This window comes from Dromiciops gliroides, chromosome 1 (genome assembly GCF_019393635.1).
Source record: "Dromiciops gliroides isolate mDroGli1 chromosome 1, mDroGli1.pri, whole genome shotgun sequence".
Taxonomy (NCBI): Eukaryota; Metazoa; Chordata; class Mammalia; order Microbiotheria; family Microbiotheriidae; genus Dromiciops; species Dromiciops gliroides.
In genome coordinates, this window is record NC_057861.1 from 623483239 (window position 1) to 623502494 (window position 19256).

Sequence of the window (19256 nt, forward strand, 5' to 3'; positions counted from 1 at the left end):
CTGGTAGGTCTGAGTCTGTGTCTGGTGCACAGGCTGGCTTGTTGAATTGTGTTGAATTGTAGATATAAACACAAAGACCTACACAAGTACAGGCATTTTATTGAGAATTTTACAAATTGATTTACTTTGGCATCACATTAATTTCTGAATTTATTACTTTCTTATCCCCTATAAAGTGGTCCATTCTTTGTTAGTAAATAAAAAGATAAAGAGAAAGAAGAGCAGTTCAGCATAATTAAGAAAAGCTCAGGGGTGGCTAGGTGGAGCAGTGGATAGAGCACTGGCTCTGGAGTCAGGAGTACCTGAGTTCAAATCCGGCCTCAGACACTTAACACTTATTAGCTGTGTGACCCTGGGCAAGTCACTTAACCCCAATTGCCTCACTTAAAAAAAAAAGCTCATTGTGACAGTATGCACAATATTATGTAAGTGTCCTATTCCGACATAGGTACACACTTATAGAGATACTCAGGCACACAGACGTAGACCCATGCATAGCTATACATGTTGACTCTGTAACGATTGGAATAACGCCACCTGCTGGATACTTACTGTAGAAGAGTTCTGCCCATGAAGGGAAGGTCTTTGAGGGCAAGACCAGGAGTCTTTTCTTCAGGAGTCAGGAAGTGACGCGGACTAGTGGGAGGAGGAAGGAAGAGACTGGCGCTCAGTCTCGCGCTCTTTCCTCTGGACTCTGGTGGAGAGCGGAGCTAGAAATGTGCTCTCCCTTTAATAGATAGGAATCTAGGCCTTTTTCTCTCTCTTTACCAAATTCTTATTCTCCTTAATAAATGCTTAAAAGTCTAACTCTTGCTAAAGCTTATAATTTATTGGCGACCACTCATTAGATATTTTAGACAGTTTAGCTAGAATTTTAACCCTTAACAGATGGCTGACCACGAAGAGGAAAGCTAACCCTTAGTCTTCTTCTGATCTTCTGGTTGGGTAAGAAATTTCCCCTCCCTCTCCCTTTAACTGCTAAGTACTGGTGTACTGGCTGTGTTTTTCCTTTGAATTTTTTCGAATGGACCTTTTAAACTCCCTAATTACCCTATTTTTTATTTTAGTCTGTTTAACCAGACAAATGGGAGATAAGATCATGTTAATGCTTTGTTTTTGTGGATTTTCTATTTTTCTTTTTCTTTTTGTTAAAAGAGCCAGCAACTTACTCACACAAGGAAATATCTCTCCCTCTCCCAACCATGCTTTTTCAGAGAAACCTGTAGAGATTCCCGCAGCTTTTCCCAGTTCTAACACTAATTGTTGCTCTAATTTTGCATGCCTGGAGGCAATGACCCACCCTCTAGAAGCTTTTAATCCCCTAGCACCTGGAGGCAAAGTGGGGGAAGAGGAATCCAGGCCTGAGTTCAAAATCAAGTCTGATTCAAATTGCTCTGGTCCCTCCCCTCCTCTCCAGACCCCACCCTCTACTCCTCCCATGGCCAAGCCCATTGCTTCCCCTGCCTGGGAAGTCCAGAGAACTGATGCGCATGCTCAACTTTCTCTAACTACATTTGCAGCTTCAGGCTCAGCCCTTCCCCAGCCTGGCTGTGCTTCTGAGACAACCTTAGAAAGCCCTTTAAATTCCAGATATACTCGTTTTGTTCATAATTTTGCTAACCTGCTTTTGTCTTTAATTAGTAATCTTATAAAGCATTTGTATGGTGAAAAGCCCGACAGACAATATAGAGGGGTTAAAGAAGAAAAACTTAAGCCGAATAAGAATGACAATCATCAACATAGTTCAAGACTCCGCTTCTTTTGCCATGGAAGGGTATATATTTTACAGAAATGTAGAAGTAAGCAGCAAGGTATTGATATGAGTATTGGGGATTTTAGATATCGGAATCAAAAGTGTTCTAAATTCACTCAGATTATTAATAGTATCAGTTCAGAAGTTACATAGGATTTCTATGCTATTACATATACATTTTGAAATTAATGGTATGGGTTTATTTTCATAGAGATTTTAATGCTTTTGAGATTGTGTCTTATACTTAGTTTCTAAAACAAGGAGAATATTTGTAAAAGCTTTTTATAGTCATGTGATCAAGTTTATATTTTATAATACTCTTATTGATATTAAGTTCATATTCATTTAGATTTCCTTAGTTTGAATTTCACTGTATTTTATTGTTCCATGTGTATTTTCTTCTATTCATTTGTCTATCTAATTTTGAAACATTGCAAGATGGTTTTGATTTTATTATACAATGTTAATTCTAGGAGTATTGTGCTCCCATATTCTGAGTTGTTTTTGTTATTTTTTCTCAACTGATTATTTGATCAAACTCTTTAAAGCATTTCCCTGGCAAATTGGTTGCCATGGCAAGTGTAAATTGATTCTAGAAGTATTATTTTTGATAAGCATATTCCCAAAAAAAAAAAAAAGAGGGGAACATTTGTAAAAGTTTTCTATTTTCAAAAAAAAAAGTTCTTTGAGATTCTGTTGTGCTTTAACTTGTATTTAAGTATGTTCTGATTTTTCACAAAAGTAATTGTATACTAAGTAAAAAAAAAAGGGGTATTATTTGAAATTGTTGCATAATTATATATTGTGTTCTGAGTCAAGATGTATTCACATTTTTTGCAATCATTTATTATCCTCAATTTTTAAATCCATATGAGACTTGGAATTATGGGAATTTATCATTTAAAACATTAATTGCCTTTATTCTGAGTTATCAGATGCCAGTTGGCCAAGATGCCATCCAATCACAAGAGGAATACATGCAAGAGCAGACACTGAACTGTCACATGAGGGGAGACATGCATGAAGTCAAGGTATGGCCGAGGGAACGGCTTTTGACTAATGTTGAGGTTGGATTCTCTTGGTTTAATATTTTATTTTATTTTTCCCCACAATATCGTACAGATGGCTGGAAGTATTGATCCCACCCATCTCACTTCTACACCTGGCTTCTATGCTCCCTCCTATATGCCTGATGCCATGGACCATCTCAATCCCATGCATCTGATTAAGTCTGACTCAGTTTCCTCCAATATGTTCGGTGGCATGGACGTATATTCCATCCACCTATTTTAAGCCTGGCATACTGTATGGGCAGTACATATTGCTCAAGTGTGGGAATGCTCATATCCCATCATTTCTCTGTTCTTTTATGGTAACCCCCATAATTATCTCAGGTGTCATGATAAATACAGTGTTGAATTTGGCCTTGACACCTGTTACCAATTATATTAGATTTTCTAATTTCTCATAATGGCATGAGGATAATTAGGCAGATGATGCAAAAAGTGATGAAACAAAGATAAAAATTATTTTTAAAAATTAATATCACAGCAATTGTCTTCTCAGTAATATTATAATTTTAAAGAATGTTTCAATTTTGTTTTATTATATGTTTCATGTGTAACAACTAAGATTCTGAATTCCCTTAGACATGTTTTTGAGAACTTTCATTGTTTGATTTGATTATTGATAAAGCTATTTTAAAGTTGTGTTAAGCTCAATTTTGTAGGAAATTTTCCTGGCTGATTACCAGCATCCATACCTCAACCCCTGAAAAGACTTCCATTCTACGACTACACCTAGAGGACATCTGAGAAAAGACTTTCAGAGACTTTAAATGAACAGTTTTGATTTGTTGTTTTTGTTGTTGTTTTTCTCTTTCTGTTATAATATACACCATCTGTAACATGTATTCTCTGCAGAGGCCCTCCCTTTGCAAGACTAATGTCAAAGCGTCGGTTCATGAGGACAAAAAAAAAAAAAATCGCCCCTCTGAACAAAACTTTCCTCTCTTCCTTTTCTATATTGTTGTTCACATATTATTAGTTAGCAATAGTTATTATATTCTTTTTACTGTTCCGTCAAGGAAACATTTTGTTTCTTGAGGAACAACAGGGGGGACTGTAACGATTGGAATAACGCCACCTGCTGGATACTTACTGTAGAAGAGTTCTGCCCATGAAGGGAAGGTCTTTGAGGGCAAGACCAGGAGTCTTTTCTTCAGGAGTCAGGAAGTGACGCGGACTAGTGGGAGGAGGAAGGAAGAGACTGGCGCTCAGTCTCGCGCTCTTTCCTCTGGACTCTGGTGGAGAGCGGAGCTAGAAATGTGCTCTCCCTTTAATAGATAGGAATCTAGGCCTTTTTCTCTCTCTTTACCAAATTCTTATTCTCCTTAATAAATGCTTAAAAGTCTAACTCTTGCTAAAGCTTATAATTTATTGGCGACCACTCATTAGATATTTTAGACAGTTTAGCTAGAATTTTAACCCTTAACAACTCACAGGTACACACATTGGAGATACCTAGATATATGTTCAGATACATGTACACAAAAATAAACACAGAAGCCTGTCACCTGAGAAAGGAGGAAACCTAAAAGGGAGAATGATGCAGACACATAAGGAAGTTGAAACAAAGATCTAAGGAGTGAGGGAGGGACAGATGATGTGGGTAGGGATAACAATCAATAAACAATGTTTTTTTGTTGTTGTTGTTGTTTTGGTGGGGCAATGAGGGTTAAGTGACTTGCCCAGGGTCACACAGCTAGTAAGTGTCAAGTGTCTGAGGCTGGATTTGAACTCAGGTCCTCCTCAATCCAGGGCTGGTGTTTTATCCACTGCACCACCTAGCTGCCCCTAAACAGTGTTTATCATGTACTCAGTACGGGCCAGGGGCTATGCTGGACACTGGGGATTAGAAGTCAAAAAGAAAAACAAAACAAACAGTCCCTGACTTTAAGGAGTTAACATTCCATATAGTGAAATGACACTTGCAACATGTACCACACAGGCGATATACCTTCTGATCTCCCTGCGGCTCCGTGATTCCACAAAAGAACAAATAGAAGGAGAAAAGAAGCAGGACAAGATCCAGGCCAGAGAGGTCTCTGGCAAATCCTTCCCTACCCTAGCACCTAAAGTCGGCCTTGTGGCCTGATGATGGAGCAGATGAAAAGTTAATTGCTACTGAATAAACAAACAGAATAAACAAACCTCTGGCCCTTTCAGAAGAGTCAGAGGATTCCAGGAAACAACAGTTTAAAGAACTTGGGGGAAGGAGGAAATTGTCATGGGGTGCAGAGCTCCCCAGAAGTTCTCTGGGGCACACCAAGGAATCTTCTCCTTGAGAAACTAAACCAGAGGACAGATAACGCCTAGAGAGATAAGCTGAACCAAACCGGACTGAGCTAGCTTCAGATTCCTACCCTTCATTCTGGTCTCCCTTACTCTGGGGAGATAAGTTTGGGTGTGGCTTCGGCCTTTGTGTTCTGAAGAGGGATCCGTAGCCACCCCTCACCCAATTCCCCCAGCTATCACCAGTGGGGTTTGGTCCTCTCTCACTAAAGGAACTTTTCACGGGCAGATGGTCCACCCCCATCAGTCCTCTATAAAAGTACCTTCCAGTCTCCTGTTCGAGGAGATTTGGTACCTCTGAGCCCTGTGTTTTGCCAAATCTCCCCATGAAAAGTCCAAGGATTTCTTTCATGGTTTCCCTCCCCCGACCCTTCCCTTCCCTTGCTCCTAAATAAACTATCACCTTATTGTAACTACGTTTTGTGTGCAAGAGGGTGTAATTCTTTAAAGAGAAATTCCTAAGAACCCCAACTCCTACCCCAACCCGTACCCCATTTTCCCACCATATCAAAATGAAGAGAGGGAGTAGGAGAGGGACAAGGGGAGGCAAGGAGGGCTGGGGAGACAGCCAGAAAGAGGATGAATTCAAGCAGGGAAAAGGATAGGAGAAAGAAAAAATCAGGACCAGGAAATGAAGCCAGATGAAGAGGTGGGGGAATAAAAAGGGTGCCAAACAAAGGCTCTTTAAGTCACATTCATCTCCTAAGTTGGCCTCTATTGTTGCTCTGGCTTGGGAAGGTTGAACTGGAGTAAATCAATTCTCTGACTAGGCCTCAAACTCTTTTTGTGGCCTTCAAGATCCCTGGCTTGAGGGTGAATTATTATGACTATGGAGGCAGTGAAAATATCACTGGGCTGGGAGTCAGAAGCTCTGGGTTTTAATTTTGACTGCTACAGACTGATTTGTGACCTTGGACAAGTCTCATCTCTCTGTCTCCTCATTTTCAAAATGAAGGAAATGGAATCACGAGATGGTTTCCAAGGTCCCTTTGAGTTTTACGTTTTTGATTGTGGTTTTTTTTTGTTTGTTTGTTTGGGTTTTTTTGTGGGGCAATGGGGGTTAAGTGACTTGCCCAGGGTCACACAGCTAGTAAGTGTCAAGTGTCTGAGGCCGGATTTGAACTCAGGTACTCCTGAATCCAGGGCTGGTGCTTTATCCACTGTGACACCTAGCCACCCCCTTTGATTTTGTGTTTTAACACTGAGAAACTGCTTCTGGGCTGGGGTGGGGGTGGGGGTGGGGTGGGGTGAGATACTGTCAATCCGTGTTCTGTTAAGGGCTGCTTCTCTTCTGGGACCCAAGCATGTGGTTTGCTCCTCCTGGGGCTATCTGCCCTCTACAGAATGATAGGGTCAGGTTCCCTGTTCTCACATGCTTTGGGAAAAGTTATTAAAAATCTTAGGTTATGACATATATCTAGGGTTTCTTCAAAAGGTAATAGAAAGGTGTTTATAATATCAATCAGATGCAGGTCAGGCATCTATTTCCTACACACAAAGAGAATGCTTAAACAGCACTTACAAGTATGCATTTAATACATACAAACTTTTCCCCCCCATTTTTTTCATTTATTTATTTTGGTGAGGCAATTGGGGTTAAGTGACTTGCCCAGGGTCACACACAGCTAGTAAGTGTCAAGTGTCTGAGGCTGGATTTGAACTCAGGTCCTCCTGACTCCAGGGCCAGTGCTTTATCCACTGTGACACCTAGCTGCCCCCATTTAGTTTTAAATTTGTTTTTTCTATTCTTAACTTAAGAAATAAAAAGCATTGCCATAAGAGAGTAGAATAGAAAAAACAGAGGATTGCACCTGAAATTGTTGATCTATTATGTACAACTTACTGTTCCTTTTAAATAGGCAACAGTTATCATGTAAATTTTTATCCCCACCCCCAACTTTGAGATGGCTACTATTAGACACAAATCTGTATGTGTGTGTATATATATACATGTGTATGTGTGTCAGCTTGTTTTCTTGATGCAAACCACATTTTCATAGGATGTGGTTAATTTGGGCATTTATAATAGAATGACTTGATTGCTCAGAGTTGTTCTCAAAACAATACCACTGTCACTATATACAATGTTTTTCTTGGTTCTGCTCATTTTGTTCTTCATTATTTTGTAGAGTTCTCTCCATGCTTTTCTAAAATCACTGAGCTCATCATTTCTTATAACAGAGTAATATTCCAAAATGACTACGTACCACAATTTATTTAGCCATTCCCCAACTGACAGGCACCCCTACAATTTCTAGTTCTTTGCCACCACAAAGAGAGCTGCTATAAATATAGGTTCTTTCCCTTTTCCCCAAATAATCTTGAGAAACAGACCAAATGGTAGTATTGCTGGCTCAAAGAGTATAGGCCGTTTAATAACTCTTTGGGCATAATTCCAAGTCTCCAAAATGGTTGGATTACTTCAGATCCACCAACAATGAATTAAGCTTCCAATTTTTCGATATTTCCTCCAACATTTGTCACTTTCCCCTTTTATCATTTTAGTCAAGATTGTTTTAATTTGTATTTTTCTAATCAATAATGATTTAGAGCATTTTTTCATATGACTATAAATTGTTTTGATTTCTTCATTGAAAAACTGCCTATTCATATCCTTTGACCATTTATCAGTTGCGTAATGATTTGCATTCTTATAGATTTTTTAAAGTCATAAAAGTATTTTATTATTTTCCAGTTACATGTAGGTAGAGTCGTTTTTGTTTTGTTTTTTGGGGGGGGGGGCAGGGCAATGGGGGTTAAGTGACTTGCCCAGGGTCACACAGCTAGTAAGTGTCAAGTGTCTGAGGGTGGATTTGAACTCAGGTCCTCCTGAATCCAGGGCAGGTGCTTTATCCACTGCACCACCTAGCTGCCCCTAGATATTGTTCTTTTTTGTTTGTTTGTTTGGTTTTTTTGCGGGGCCATGGGGGTTAAGTGACTTGCCCAGGGTCACATAGCTAGTAATTGTCAAGTGTCTGTGGTCGGATTTGAACTCAGGTCCTCCTGAATCCAGGGCCAGTGCTTTATCCACTGCGCTACCTAGCTGCCCCTAGATATAGTTTTTAACATTTGTTTTTATAAGATTTCTAGTTCTAAATTTTTCTCCCTCCTCCCCTCCCCCCTCCTCAAGACATCAAGCAATCTGATATAGGTTATATATGTACAATTACATTAAACATTTCTGTATTAGACATGTTGTGAAAGAAGAATCAGAACAGAAGGGAAAGAGGGCAGTTAGGTGGTGCAGTGGATAAAGCACCAGCCCTGGATTCAGGAGGACCTGAGTTTAAATCTGGCCTCAGACACTTGACACTTAATAGCTTTGTGACCCTGGGCAAGTCACTTAATCCTCAATGCCCTGCAAAAATAAATAAATAAAATGAAAAAATAAAATGAGATATATATTTTTTAAAAGAATAAAAGGGAAAAAAATTCAAAAAACAAAAGTAGAAACAGTATGGTTTAATCTGCATCCAGATTCCATAGTTCTTTTTTCTGGATATGGAGAACATTTTCCATCATGAATCCTTTGGAATTATCTTGGATCACATTCTTATTGATTTGACAAAGTTCTTTATATAGAGAGATATGAGACTTTCATCTGAGAAACTGTCTATAAACCTTTTCCCCTCAAGTTTTCTGTTTTGCTTCTAATCTTAGCTACATTTGTTTTATTTGTACAAAACTTTTAAAATTTAACGTAATCAAAATTTTTCATTTTACATCTCACAATACTATCTCATTTGTTCATAAATTGTTCACCCATCCATAAATCTAATAGGAAATGTTTCGTGTTCTTCAAATTTTCTGTCTTTATATCTAGGTCATGTATCCATTTTGACCATATCTTGGTAAATGGTATAAGATTTTGGTCTATGTCCAATTTCTGCCAGACTGTTTTCTAGTTTTCTCAACAATTTTTACTTCTTATCTTCCAAATTTAAATTTTACACTTGTTAAACAGTAGGTTACTATATTCATTTACTGCTGTAAATTGTATGTCTACTCTGTTCCCCTGTTCCACCTTTCTATTTCTTAGCCAGTAGCAGACAGTTTGGATAATTACTGTCATATAATATAGTTTAAGATCTGGTACTGCTAACCCACCTTCCTTTACGTGTTTTCCATTAGTTCCTTTGATATTCTTGACCTTTTGTTCTCTCAAATGAATTTTGTTATTTTTTTCTAGCTTAGTAAAATAATTTTTTGGTAATTTAATTGGGATGGAATCGAATATATAGATTAATTTTGGTAAAATTGTCATTTTTATTATATTGGCCCTGTTTACCCATGAACAATTAATATTTCTACATTTATTTAAATTTGATTTTACTTGTATACAGTTTTTTATGATTTTGTTCATATAGTTCCTGGATTTATTTTGGCAGGTATATTCCCAGGTATTTTATACTGTCTAGAGTTATTTTAAATGGGTTTCTTTTGTTATCTCTTCTTGCAGTGTCCCATTGGTGATATACAGGAATGCTGATGATTTATGTGGGTTTACTTTACATCCTGCTACTTTGCTGAAATTGTTCTTTCAATTAACTTTTAATTTAATTTAATTTTTTTTTTTTTAGTGAGGCAGTTGGGGTTAAGTGACTTGCCCAGGGTCACACAGCTAGTAAATGATAAGTGTCTGAGGCTGGATTTGAACTCAGGTACTCCTGACTCCAGGGCTGGTGCTCTATCCATCAATTAACTTTTTAGTTGAGTCTTTTTTTTTTTTTGGTGAGGCAATTGGGGTTAAGTGACTTGCCTAGGGTCACACAGCTAGTAAGTGTTAAGTGTCTGAGGCCAGATTTGAACTCAAGTCCTCCTGACTCCAGGGCCAGTGCTCTATCCACTGTGCCACCTAGCCGCCCCCTTTAGTTGAGTCTTTAGCATTGGCCAAGTATATCATATCATCTGCAAAAAGAGATAGTTTGATTATATCATTCCCTATTCTGCACTCGATCTTAGCCAAAAGGCCGAGAAGTGATCATCATTCCCTATTCTGATTCCTTCTATTAATTCTATTGCTAGTATTTCCAATACAATATATGTATTTTTAAAGTGAGGCAATTGGGGTTAAGTGACTTGCCCAGGGTCACACAGCTAGTAAGTGTTAAGTGTCTGAGGCCGGATTTGAACTCAGGTACTCTTGAATCCAGGGCCGGTGCTCTATCCACTGCGCCACCTAGCTGCCCCCTCCAATACAATATTGAATAACATTGGTGACATTGGGCATCCTTGTTTCATAACTCGTCTTACTGGGAAAGCTTCTTCTACCTTATCCCCATTACAAATAATGCTGATGGTTTTAGGTAAATGCTTTTTATCAATTTAAGGAAAAGTCCATTTATGCCTATGCTGTCAAGTGTTTTAGACATACAAACTTCAACATGTTAACTACAATTATACTTCCTGGAGAGACTGCGCTGTCTAAACCACTCCAGGTCACACGTCTGCTAGTAAAATGGCCAGCCTTCCGCCAGTCCTCTTTTGTTGGAGACATTTCCCCTGTCAGCTAGCTCTATTCCTTGGATGCAGGATGTGTGGACTTCTCAGACTACTAAGGTCTCTTCCAAACCATGTCCACACCAAAGCTAAGGGTTTCCTATTCAGGGAATCAGACACAGAACAGGAAAGGCAGCCAAAGGCCTAGGTGAAAACTCACCTGTTGAGTCAATGTGACTGGTAGAAGGGGGAAGCAACTAATCAAGATTTGCCATATTAAAACAAAAAACTGGGGGCAGCTAGGCGGCACAGGGGATAGAGCACTGGTCCTGGATTCAGGAGGACCTGAGTTCAAATCTGGCCTCAGGCACTTAACACTTACTATCTTTGTGACCCTGGGCAAGTCATTTAACCCCAGTTGCCTCACCAAAAAAAAAATATCACCCAAATCCCCTCCCCCCCCAACCAAGTACTTTTCGTGCTGGGTCAACACATGGCTAGAAGCAGGCCCCAGGCTCCTAGATAGTTGACTAAAACCAGGAAGGGAAACTCTTCCTAAAATATAGGTCCGGCCATGTCATTCACCTATTCAATAAATTCCACTGGTTCCTTATTGCCTACAGGATGGATCAGATATAAAATTGTTTGATTTCCAAACCTTTCATACCTTGTCTCCTTTCTACCTTTCCAGACTTCTTATACCATATAACATGCCACATCCTCTGATTCAGTCATTCTGACTTGCTGTTCCTTTCCTAGACACTCCATGTTTCTGCTTTGCATTTTCTTTTCTTTTTTTTTTTAAATGGGGCAATGGGGTTAAGTGACTTGCCCAGGGTCACACAGCTAGTAAGTGTCAAGTGTCTGAGGCTGGATTTGAACTCAGGAACTCCTGAATCCAGGGCCGGTGCTTTATCCACTGCACCACCTAGCTGTTCCCCTGCTTTGCATTTTCACTGGCTGTCCCTCATGCCTGGAATTCTCTCTCTCTTCATTTCTGTCTCTTCCCCCCCCCCCTTCCTTCAAGTCCCAGCTAAAATTCCCCCTTGTATAAAAAGTCTGAGCCTTCTTAATGTTTGTGGCTTTCCTCTGAGATCTCCAGATCATCCTGTAAGTATCTTGTTTGTACATAGTTTGAACGCTGTCTCCCCCATTAGGTTGGGAGCTCTTTGAGGGCAGAGACAGTTTTTGCCTTTCTTTGTATCCCCCCTTGCATCGTCTGGCAGGTAATAGATGCTTAATAAATGCTCATTAACTCAACTGTGGCTCTCCTTGTGCTATGATCTTCCTTAGCTCTGAGTCTGCAGTTCTAGGGAAGTTGGGTGGTGGGGGTGAGGGGAGTGGGGAGGGAGGAAGGGGGGTAGTTGTTGAGAATGAATGGTGGGCAAGGCTGTGTGTGTGTGTGTGTGTGTGTGTGTGTGTGTGTGTGTGGTATTTCTGTGGTCCTGTGATAACCCTGTTACCTCCAGGCAGAACAGCACGCTGAGTTCTCATTGGAAAAAAGTAGACCAGTCAAAGGCTACTAGAGTTTGAGGGGAACTTTTTTTAAAAATAGTATTTAATTATATTCCCCAATTACATGTAAAAACTATTTTCAACATTGTTTATTTTTAATTTTGAGTTCCAAATTCTCTCCCTCTTCCCTCTCTGAGATGGTAAGCATCTGATATGAGTTATACATGTGCAATCTAGTAAAACACATTCCTATATTAGTCATTTGTTGGAAAAGAACTCAAAACTACTATGCTTTGGTCTGTATTCAAACTCCATCAGTTCTTTCTCTGAAGGTGGATTGCATTTTTCAATATGAGTCCTTTGGGATTGTCTTGGATCATTGTATTGCTGAGAAGAGCTAAGCCATTCGTACAGTATTGCTGTGACTGCAAACAATGCTCTGGTTCTGCTCACTTCACTCTCCATCAGCTCATTTAAGTCCTAGCAGGTTTTTCTGAAATCATCCTGCTTATCATTTACCATTACAATCATGTACCACAACCAGCCATTCCCCAGTTGATGGGCATCCTTTGAGGAGAACTTTAAACATGAACTATAAGAACGAAAGAAACCTGAGAAGATTATCTAGCCCAGCCCCTTTTACAGATGGAGAAAATAAGGTCCAGAGAAAAGTGACTTGCTCAAAGGCACACAGTGGCAAAATTGGGATGAGAACTTCTTGTTTGTCCTTTGTTCTCTTGGGGTGATGTCATGACTTGCACTGAATTGGATTTAAGTGAGGGAGGACTGTGCAAGGTCACCAGCCTCACTCTCCTCTCCAAGAGCCATCTGGGTCCAGTGACAAGAACACAGGTCTGCTAAGTCCCAGTCTACATGTTACTCCTGACCATTTGCTTATATATAGGCTCTTGCCAAGTTCATGAAACAAAGGGCATTTTTTACTCCTTGCCATGGTCATACCATCCTTACCCTTTGCATGGCCCTGGTAGAGACATAATTGATTTTTGCTCTTGCTATTCTTGGCTTTTAGATGCTTTTTAAAAATTGTTAAATTTTTTTTTTTGAGGGAGGAAGTGAATGTGAAGGAAGGAAAGGGGAAATGAGTGGAAGAGTTCATGACACGCAAACCACAGTTCAGGAGTCTATTCAACTTTATTAGTCACCTTAGGTTAAAATTAGGAATCTCTCAGAGTCCCTCAGGGGCAGAACTAGGTAGGAGGAGCAATTCTAGAAGTAGGAGCAAGATCCTGGGATCAGGTGGCCCCTTGAAGTTGTCAGGAAGTTGGGGAGGGACCCAGACATTCGTCACTGTTTCTCCCTAAAAGAACCATCACCCAGTTTTCCCTGCAAATACTGAGTCTCTCCTCCCTCCCCATTCCACTTTCCCAATGCACGAACTGAGCAGAGTTGACCATTTTTAGAAACTAGGAAGCAATAATGGCAAGAGCTGATGGGATCGAGGATGACTGGGCTCTTGGTGGTGGGCCCGCAGGACTGGGGTGCCTAAGTGTTCCTGGATCCAGGACCAGTAGTGGGCCACACTAGTGTAGACACCTGGGCGGTTGGGCAAAGCACATCCCTTGCCCCAACTCACCACACCTTCTTGGACCCATCGACCAGACTGGATGCACACCAAGGGGCCCCCAGAGTCTCCCTGAGGGAAGACAACAGCTCAGCTCTCCTGCTATTCTCCACCCCTGATGCCCTTTTCAGAACCCAGGATGTTGCTATCCCAGCTTCCACTCCCCCAAACCTCAGCGTCCCTCTTCCCTTTCTAGCTTGGCAGCCCCTTCTTCCATCTTGGAACCGGAGTCGGGTCTTAGGGCTGCTACAGCAGAGGTCCCCACTGAATCCTGTTCACTTATGTATGAGGAATGGGAAAGGATCTGACTACTTGAGTCATTGTTCCTCCCCCCACTCTAATGTGAAGCCATTGGAATCAGTCAGTCCTGATGAAGAAGGCTCAGATATAACCTTCAAATGGTTCCCAGAATTCTTTGGCCCAGGTCTGGCTGATCTCCTAATCTCCTACCATCGTTTAGCGCCTGGCCACACCAGCCATACCTTTAGCAGGGCTTTAGTCTGTGAACACACCCTGACAGGGGTCCTCACAATGTCTGATGGGCCCAGTTCACATCCCCACTTTGAGGTGGGGAGGGGGAGGAGACTGGTACAGCTGGGACCCAGGGGATGGGGCCTCACCTGGCAGGCATCCTTGCTGCCTCTGGCATAGCCTGCACATAGGGTGCCAGGCAAGACTATGGGCTCGGTGAGGGGGATGTCGGAGTCCATGTGGTAGAGCCGGTCACAGACCTGTCTGTCTATCAGTGGGACCTGGACGCCCTGCAGGGGCCTGGAGCCAGGCAGTGGCACTGTGGGGACAGGACAGAACAGGGATGGGGCAGCCCTGGGGCATGGAGAGGAATAGCAGGCTCTCAGAAATAACTCTCTAGTAGGGATGGGGGGAAGGAGAGCAACAGAGATTTGCCAGAGGGGATAGGGGCACACCCAGATACCCCACGGTGGGAAAAGAAGACTTGGGGGTGTGATGGAGAGGAGAGGGAGCACTCCTGGGCTCAGTAGGGAGGAAATAGGTGTGCAATTTCCCTTCCACCTGGGGGGTGAGTGGGTGGGCTGGGATACAGAGTTCTCTGCAAAGTGAGGACTCCTTGGTTCCTCCCAGGTTGCTCACCTCCCGGCCGGAGGCTGCCCCAGCCAGTGACCCAGCACGGGGTGCCCGGGGGTGGCTGGGCTCTAGATCCAGGTAGGCAGACCGGCCGAACACGGGCACTGAGTGGGACTGGGCGGCGGAGCTGGACCAGCGCGATGTCTCCCTGGCCCCCATCTTCCGTGAAGTTGGCGTTAAGCACGATCCGCAGCAGCTGCGAGGAGAGAGCTTGGGGCGAGGGCCGGGCCAGGCGGAACTCCCCCAGGCGTATTCGGTACTCCGACAGCCTCACGGGTCTGGGGGCGAGAGAGAGCCGGGGAGAGGCTGGGGAGGAGTGGGACGAGGCGGGCCCGGGAGAGGAGGAGACACGTCCTTCGAGGATGCTCCGTCGCCTCTGCCTCCTTCGATCCGCTTGCTCTGGTTCTTTTCGGAGCCCGAGGGTGGTCCTAGCAGGAGCACGCCACATACCTGCCCGCGGACCCACCCTCTCCTGGCGCCCCCCACCCCAGCCTCCGCGTGGTGCAGGGCACCAGCCGCTGGCCTCCGCTCGGTGCCCTGCGGTCTTCGCGCCTCAGCCTTTCAGAGGAGTCAGGGGTCCTACTCCTGGAGAGGTCCGAGCGAAGACGTTATTTACCTTCCGAGGGTTTACTGCAGGAAGGATCTCAGGGGTCATGTTGCCCAACCCTCCCATTTTACAGATGGGCTTCTTAGCAGTAAACCCAGGTACTGAAGGTCATCCAGGTACTAAATACAAGAGCTGATACTTGAACCGAGGTGCTCAGGCCCCAAATCAGTGTTCCCAACACCGTGCACCCAGGCCAATTGGTCCGACTGCAAATCTTTCCTCCTGGGACTCAGGCGTCCTGTCCCTTTCTCTACCCAGGTGTCCTCTGCTTCTCTGTTGGCTTCCTTTTTGTGTCCTCTGAGCTCTTATCTTCCCAAACTCAGGTAACCCGCTCTCCCCCTCCCCCGGTTCTGAATGGGAGGGAAACAGGAGCCTAGGTGTCCTGTCGTTCCCTTGCTCCCTGTCCTCTCCTAGGGTCCAGTCTTTAGATTCCTAGGGCTCCCATTTCTTTCGAACCACTCAGGGATCCACTTCTGCCCAGGTTCTCTTTCTTTGTCACCCAGGCAGGCATTTACTTCCAGTCTCTGTCCTACCCAGATCCTTCTCTTTTGTTCCCTCCCATAACCCAAGGGCCCTGGAGGATTACGTTGTCGTCGAACCTCGGGAAGCAGTGAGCTGCAGTCAGCACCCATTGGCGAGAGATGAGCGAGGCCCCGCACACGTGGGACCGGCGGTACTGCAGGCTGGCTTGCCATGGCCACTCCCCCTCCCGGGCATCCCTCCCGCCCACGATGCGGCCAGACATCCGGGGCTGCCCACAGCCTGGTGAGACATGGGGCAGGCTGGGTGGAAAAGGGCACCTGAGTCTTGTGGAAGGGGGAATGAGAACTTGGGAGATGGGACATTTCCGGTTCTGGGAATGGGGTGATGACAGACTATGAGGTGAGATGCCTGAATTCTGTGAAGGGTGAAGTAGTAAGGGCAGGAGATAGGTCAGGCTAATGCTAAGTGGGTAGAAAGCCAGTTCTGGGGGCTTTGTACCTGGAAACATCTGTGTTTCTGCAGCCCCTGGAGAAAGAATAATAATTATAGCTGACTTTTCTAGAGCTCTGTAGTTGATTGTCGTCAAACTCACCAAAATAGGCAGGCATCATTCTCTCCATTTTACAGATGAGACAATGGAGACTGAGAAAGGCAGTGTTGTGTAATGAAATGACCACTGGAATTGGAGTCAGCAGACCCCATTAGGAATCCTAGCTCAGCTATTTACTTCTTGTGTTACCTTGGGCAATTTGTTTTCATTCCCCTGGGCCTCATTTTCCTCCTTTGTAAATTTAGGGTATTGGACTTGGTCTATAAGGTTCTTTCTAGCTCTAAGTCCTCTATAGGACTGAACTAAGGGATTTGTCTAAGTTCACACAGTTAAGTGTCAGAGACAGAATTCAGACCGAGGTTTCAATCTCACTACAGATGCTCCGCAGAGAACATAAAGAGATGGGACTGGATAATCTGGTTCTGGGTGTAAAATAATACTTGAGGAGGGGAGATAACACAGAGAAGGGCTTAGAGACAGTGGGAGTCTGACAAACTGAATTTGGAGGGGATAAGATTATGCTAATTCTCTTGTATCTCATAGAGTTGGAACAGAAAAGGGGAATATAAATCTAGAATGGGGGAGGAGGTGACAATATGAATAACAGAGAAAATGAGTAAGAATACATGGGATGGGGGCAGCTAGGTGGCGTGGTGGATAGAGCACCAGCCCTGGATTCAGGAGGACCTGAGTTCAAATCTAGCCTCAGACACTTTACACACTTTCTAGCTGTGTGACCCTGGGCAAGTCACTTAACCCCAATTGCCTCACCAAAAAAAAAAAAAAAAGAATACATGGGATGCCATGTGTATCTGTGGGTGCTTGGGGCCTGGGCCCCAATAATCAGGCCGTACTAATGGAAAGGTAGAAAGGAAAACGCCTGGAGTCTAGCCTGGGGAGCCAGGAGCTTTTTAGATGTCTGAGCTGAGGGTCTCAGAAGGGAAACCTCCTCTGACTCTTAGGAATGTAGAGATTTCAGAGCAGTGGGGATGAATAAAGCAGAGAGGAGGAAAGATGGAAAGGAGGAACAGGAATCTTGGGAGGGGAGAGAAATAGCTCAGTGTCCTAAGAATCAGTGTTCCTCAGTATCTGTTCTCTTCCCCACCTGTAGTCACTGCCCAGCCTTTCTACCCCCTCTCCTCACTTACCCAGCAATAGCAGTAGCAGCAGAGGACCCTGGCGGCATGAATGCGCCCTCATTGTTTCTCACTGGGTCCCGAGGGAAAGGGACAGAGCCAAGGAGATAGGAAGGACAACCCTAAAGAGGTATAGAGGGGAAGGTTGAGTGAACTCAGAAGCCTTGGCCCCCACACCTTGGTTGATAGCCCCCATTCCTTTTCACCTTGTGTCTTTGAGGGTCCCAGCTCTGCACCCTATCTGTTATTGTCTCCCAGAACCCAGGTGTCTGGATCCTTCAGTTCTTACAGCTTTTCTGGGACCTGGGAATGTGGCATCTCTCCCTTTTCACCCATTGGTCTGGACTCTTCTCGGTGACTTTATGGAAAACATTGAAGGGGGTGGTGCTGGTGGGGGAAGAGTTTAAAGTGCTCCAGAGGGGAGGAGGCTGGGAGAGAGGGGAGTAATTAAAGGGGCTGGGGTGGTACCCTCTGAGGCTAAAGAAACAAAGATGCTTTCAGAAGCTTATTTGTGTGTGGTGAGGTGGGGAACAGGACACCTGGGTTTTTGGAAAGGAGCTGCTTCTCCAGCTCAGGACTCCTGTGTTTAGGGAGGGTGTTGGCCTGGGAAGGGGTGGGGTGAGGGCTGGAGAGTCAGATATCCTGTGGTCTGAGAGGGCAGCAAGCCTGGGGGAATATGGGAGAATCCAGCAAAAAGGTGCCAAGTAGGCTGAAATCTTTGCTAGACTCCCGGAAGCCCCTAGGAGGATAATTAGCAGCTCATCCCTGAGGAGCCTGTCTCCATTCTGAATCCTGTCTCCACTCAGCTTCAGATTTCACCTTCTGAGCCACTATTGTTTTGTTCCTGACAGTTAGCACCACACATAGAAAAACTCTGTTCCACCACCCCACCCTGATCCCTCACCCTGACTCCAGACAGAACACCCCAATCCTGGCCCCAGCCCAATGTCCATCCCCCAACCTGAGACTGACTGCCCACTGACTCTAGCTCCAGTGTGATGTTTAACCCTGGCCTCCAGCATGACCTAGGATTACAGAATGTTGGAAAGGGTTTTAGAGATCCTTTATGCTCTCATTTTACAGAAAAAGGAGGTCCAGATGGATAAAGGGACTTACCTTAAGTTACACAAGTCACTGAGCTGAGGCTCAAACCCAGTTCTTCCAGTGTGGGCCCTCATAACCTCAACCTGGCCTATTCAAACAGCCAGAAAATGGCTATAAATATAATGCTATATTTTCTATAAATGGAAAATGGTTAGTCTCCTTGCTTCGAGTCTTTCCCAACTCTATTTTTCTCCACTCAGTTGCCAAAATGATCTTCCAAAATGAAGCTTTGACCATATTATCCACTCATTCCAATTCATCTAGCCCCCAGTAAACTGCAGTAGCTCCTTATTGTCACTAGAATGAAATATGGGGCAGCTAGGTGGTGCAGTAGATAAAGCACTGGCTCTGGAATCATGGAAGACCTGAATTCAAACCTCACTTCGGACACTAGCTGTGTGACCCTGGGCAATCCATTTAACTCCAATTGCCTTAAATATCCCGGTCAGTCTCTAGTTGTCCTGATCTATATCTTGCCATTGGACCCAGAGCTGGAAGAGAGAGTGATGTTGGTGACCTTGCATAGTCCTCTCTCACTTAAATCCAATTCACTGCAAGTTATGACATCACCCCAATATCATGGTCCTCTTCAAGAATGAAGGACAAACCAAGATAGTTTCAAAGGACTCATGATGGAAAATGCTCTCCAAATCCAGAAAAAAAGAACTATGGAATCTAGATGCAGATTGA

At 43.7% G+C, this 19256-nt stretch overlaps 1 protein-coding gene across 1 annotated transcript; it reads right to left on the bottom strand.

Moving 5' to 3' along the window:
- Positions 1 to 13417: 13417 nt before the first annotated feature.
- Positions 13418 to 17526, bottom strand: LOC122752866 (serine protease 33-like). The gene is made up of 5 exons (XM_043999812.1): positions 17475 to 17526; positions 15893 to 16055; positions 14693 to 14964; positions 14203 to 14372; positions 13418 to 13654 (listed from the first exon to the last, which is right to left on the bottom strand). The coding sequence occupies exons 1-5, from the start codon at positions 17524 to 17526 to the stop codon at positions 13418 to 13420; spliced, it is 894 nt and encodes a 297-aa protein (XP_043855747.1).
- Between the last annotated feature and the right edge of the window lie 1730 nt (positions 17527 to 19256).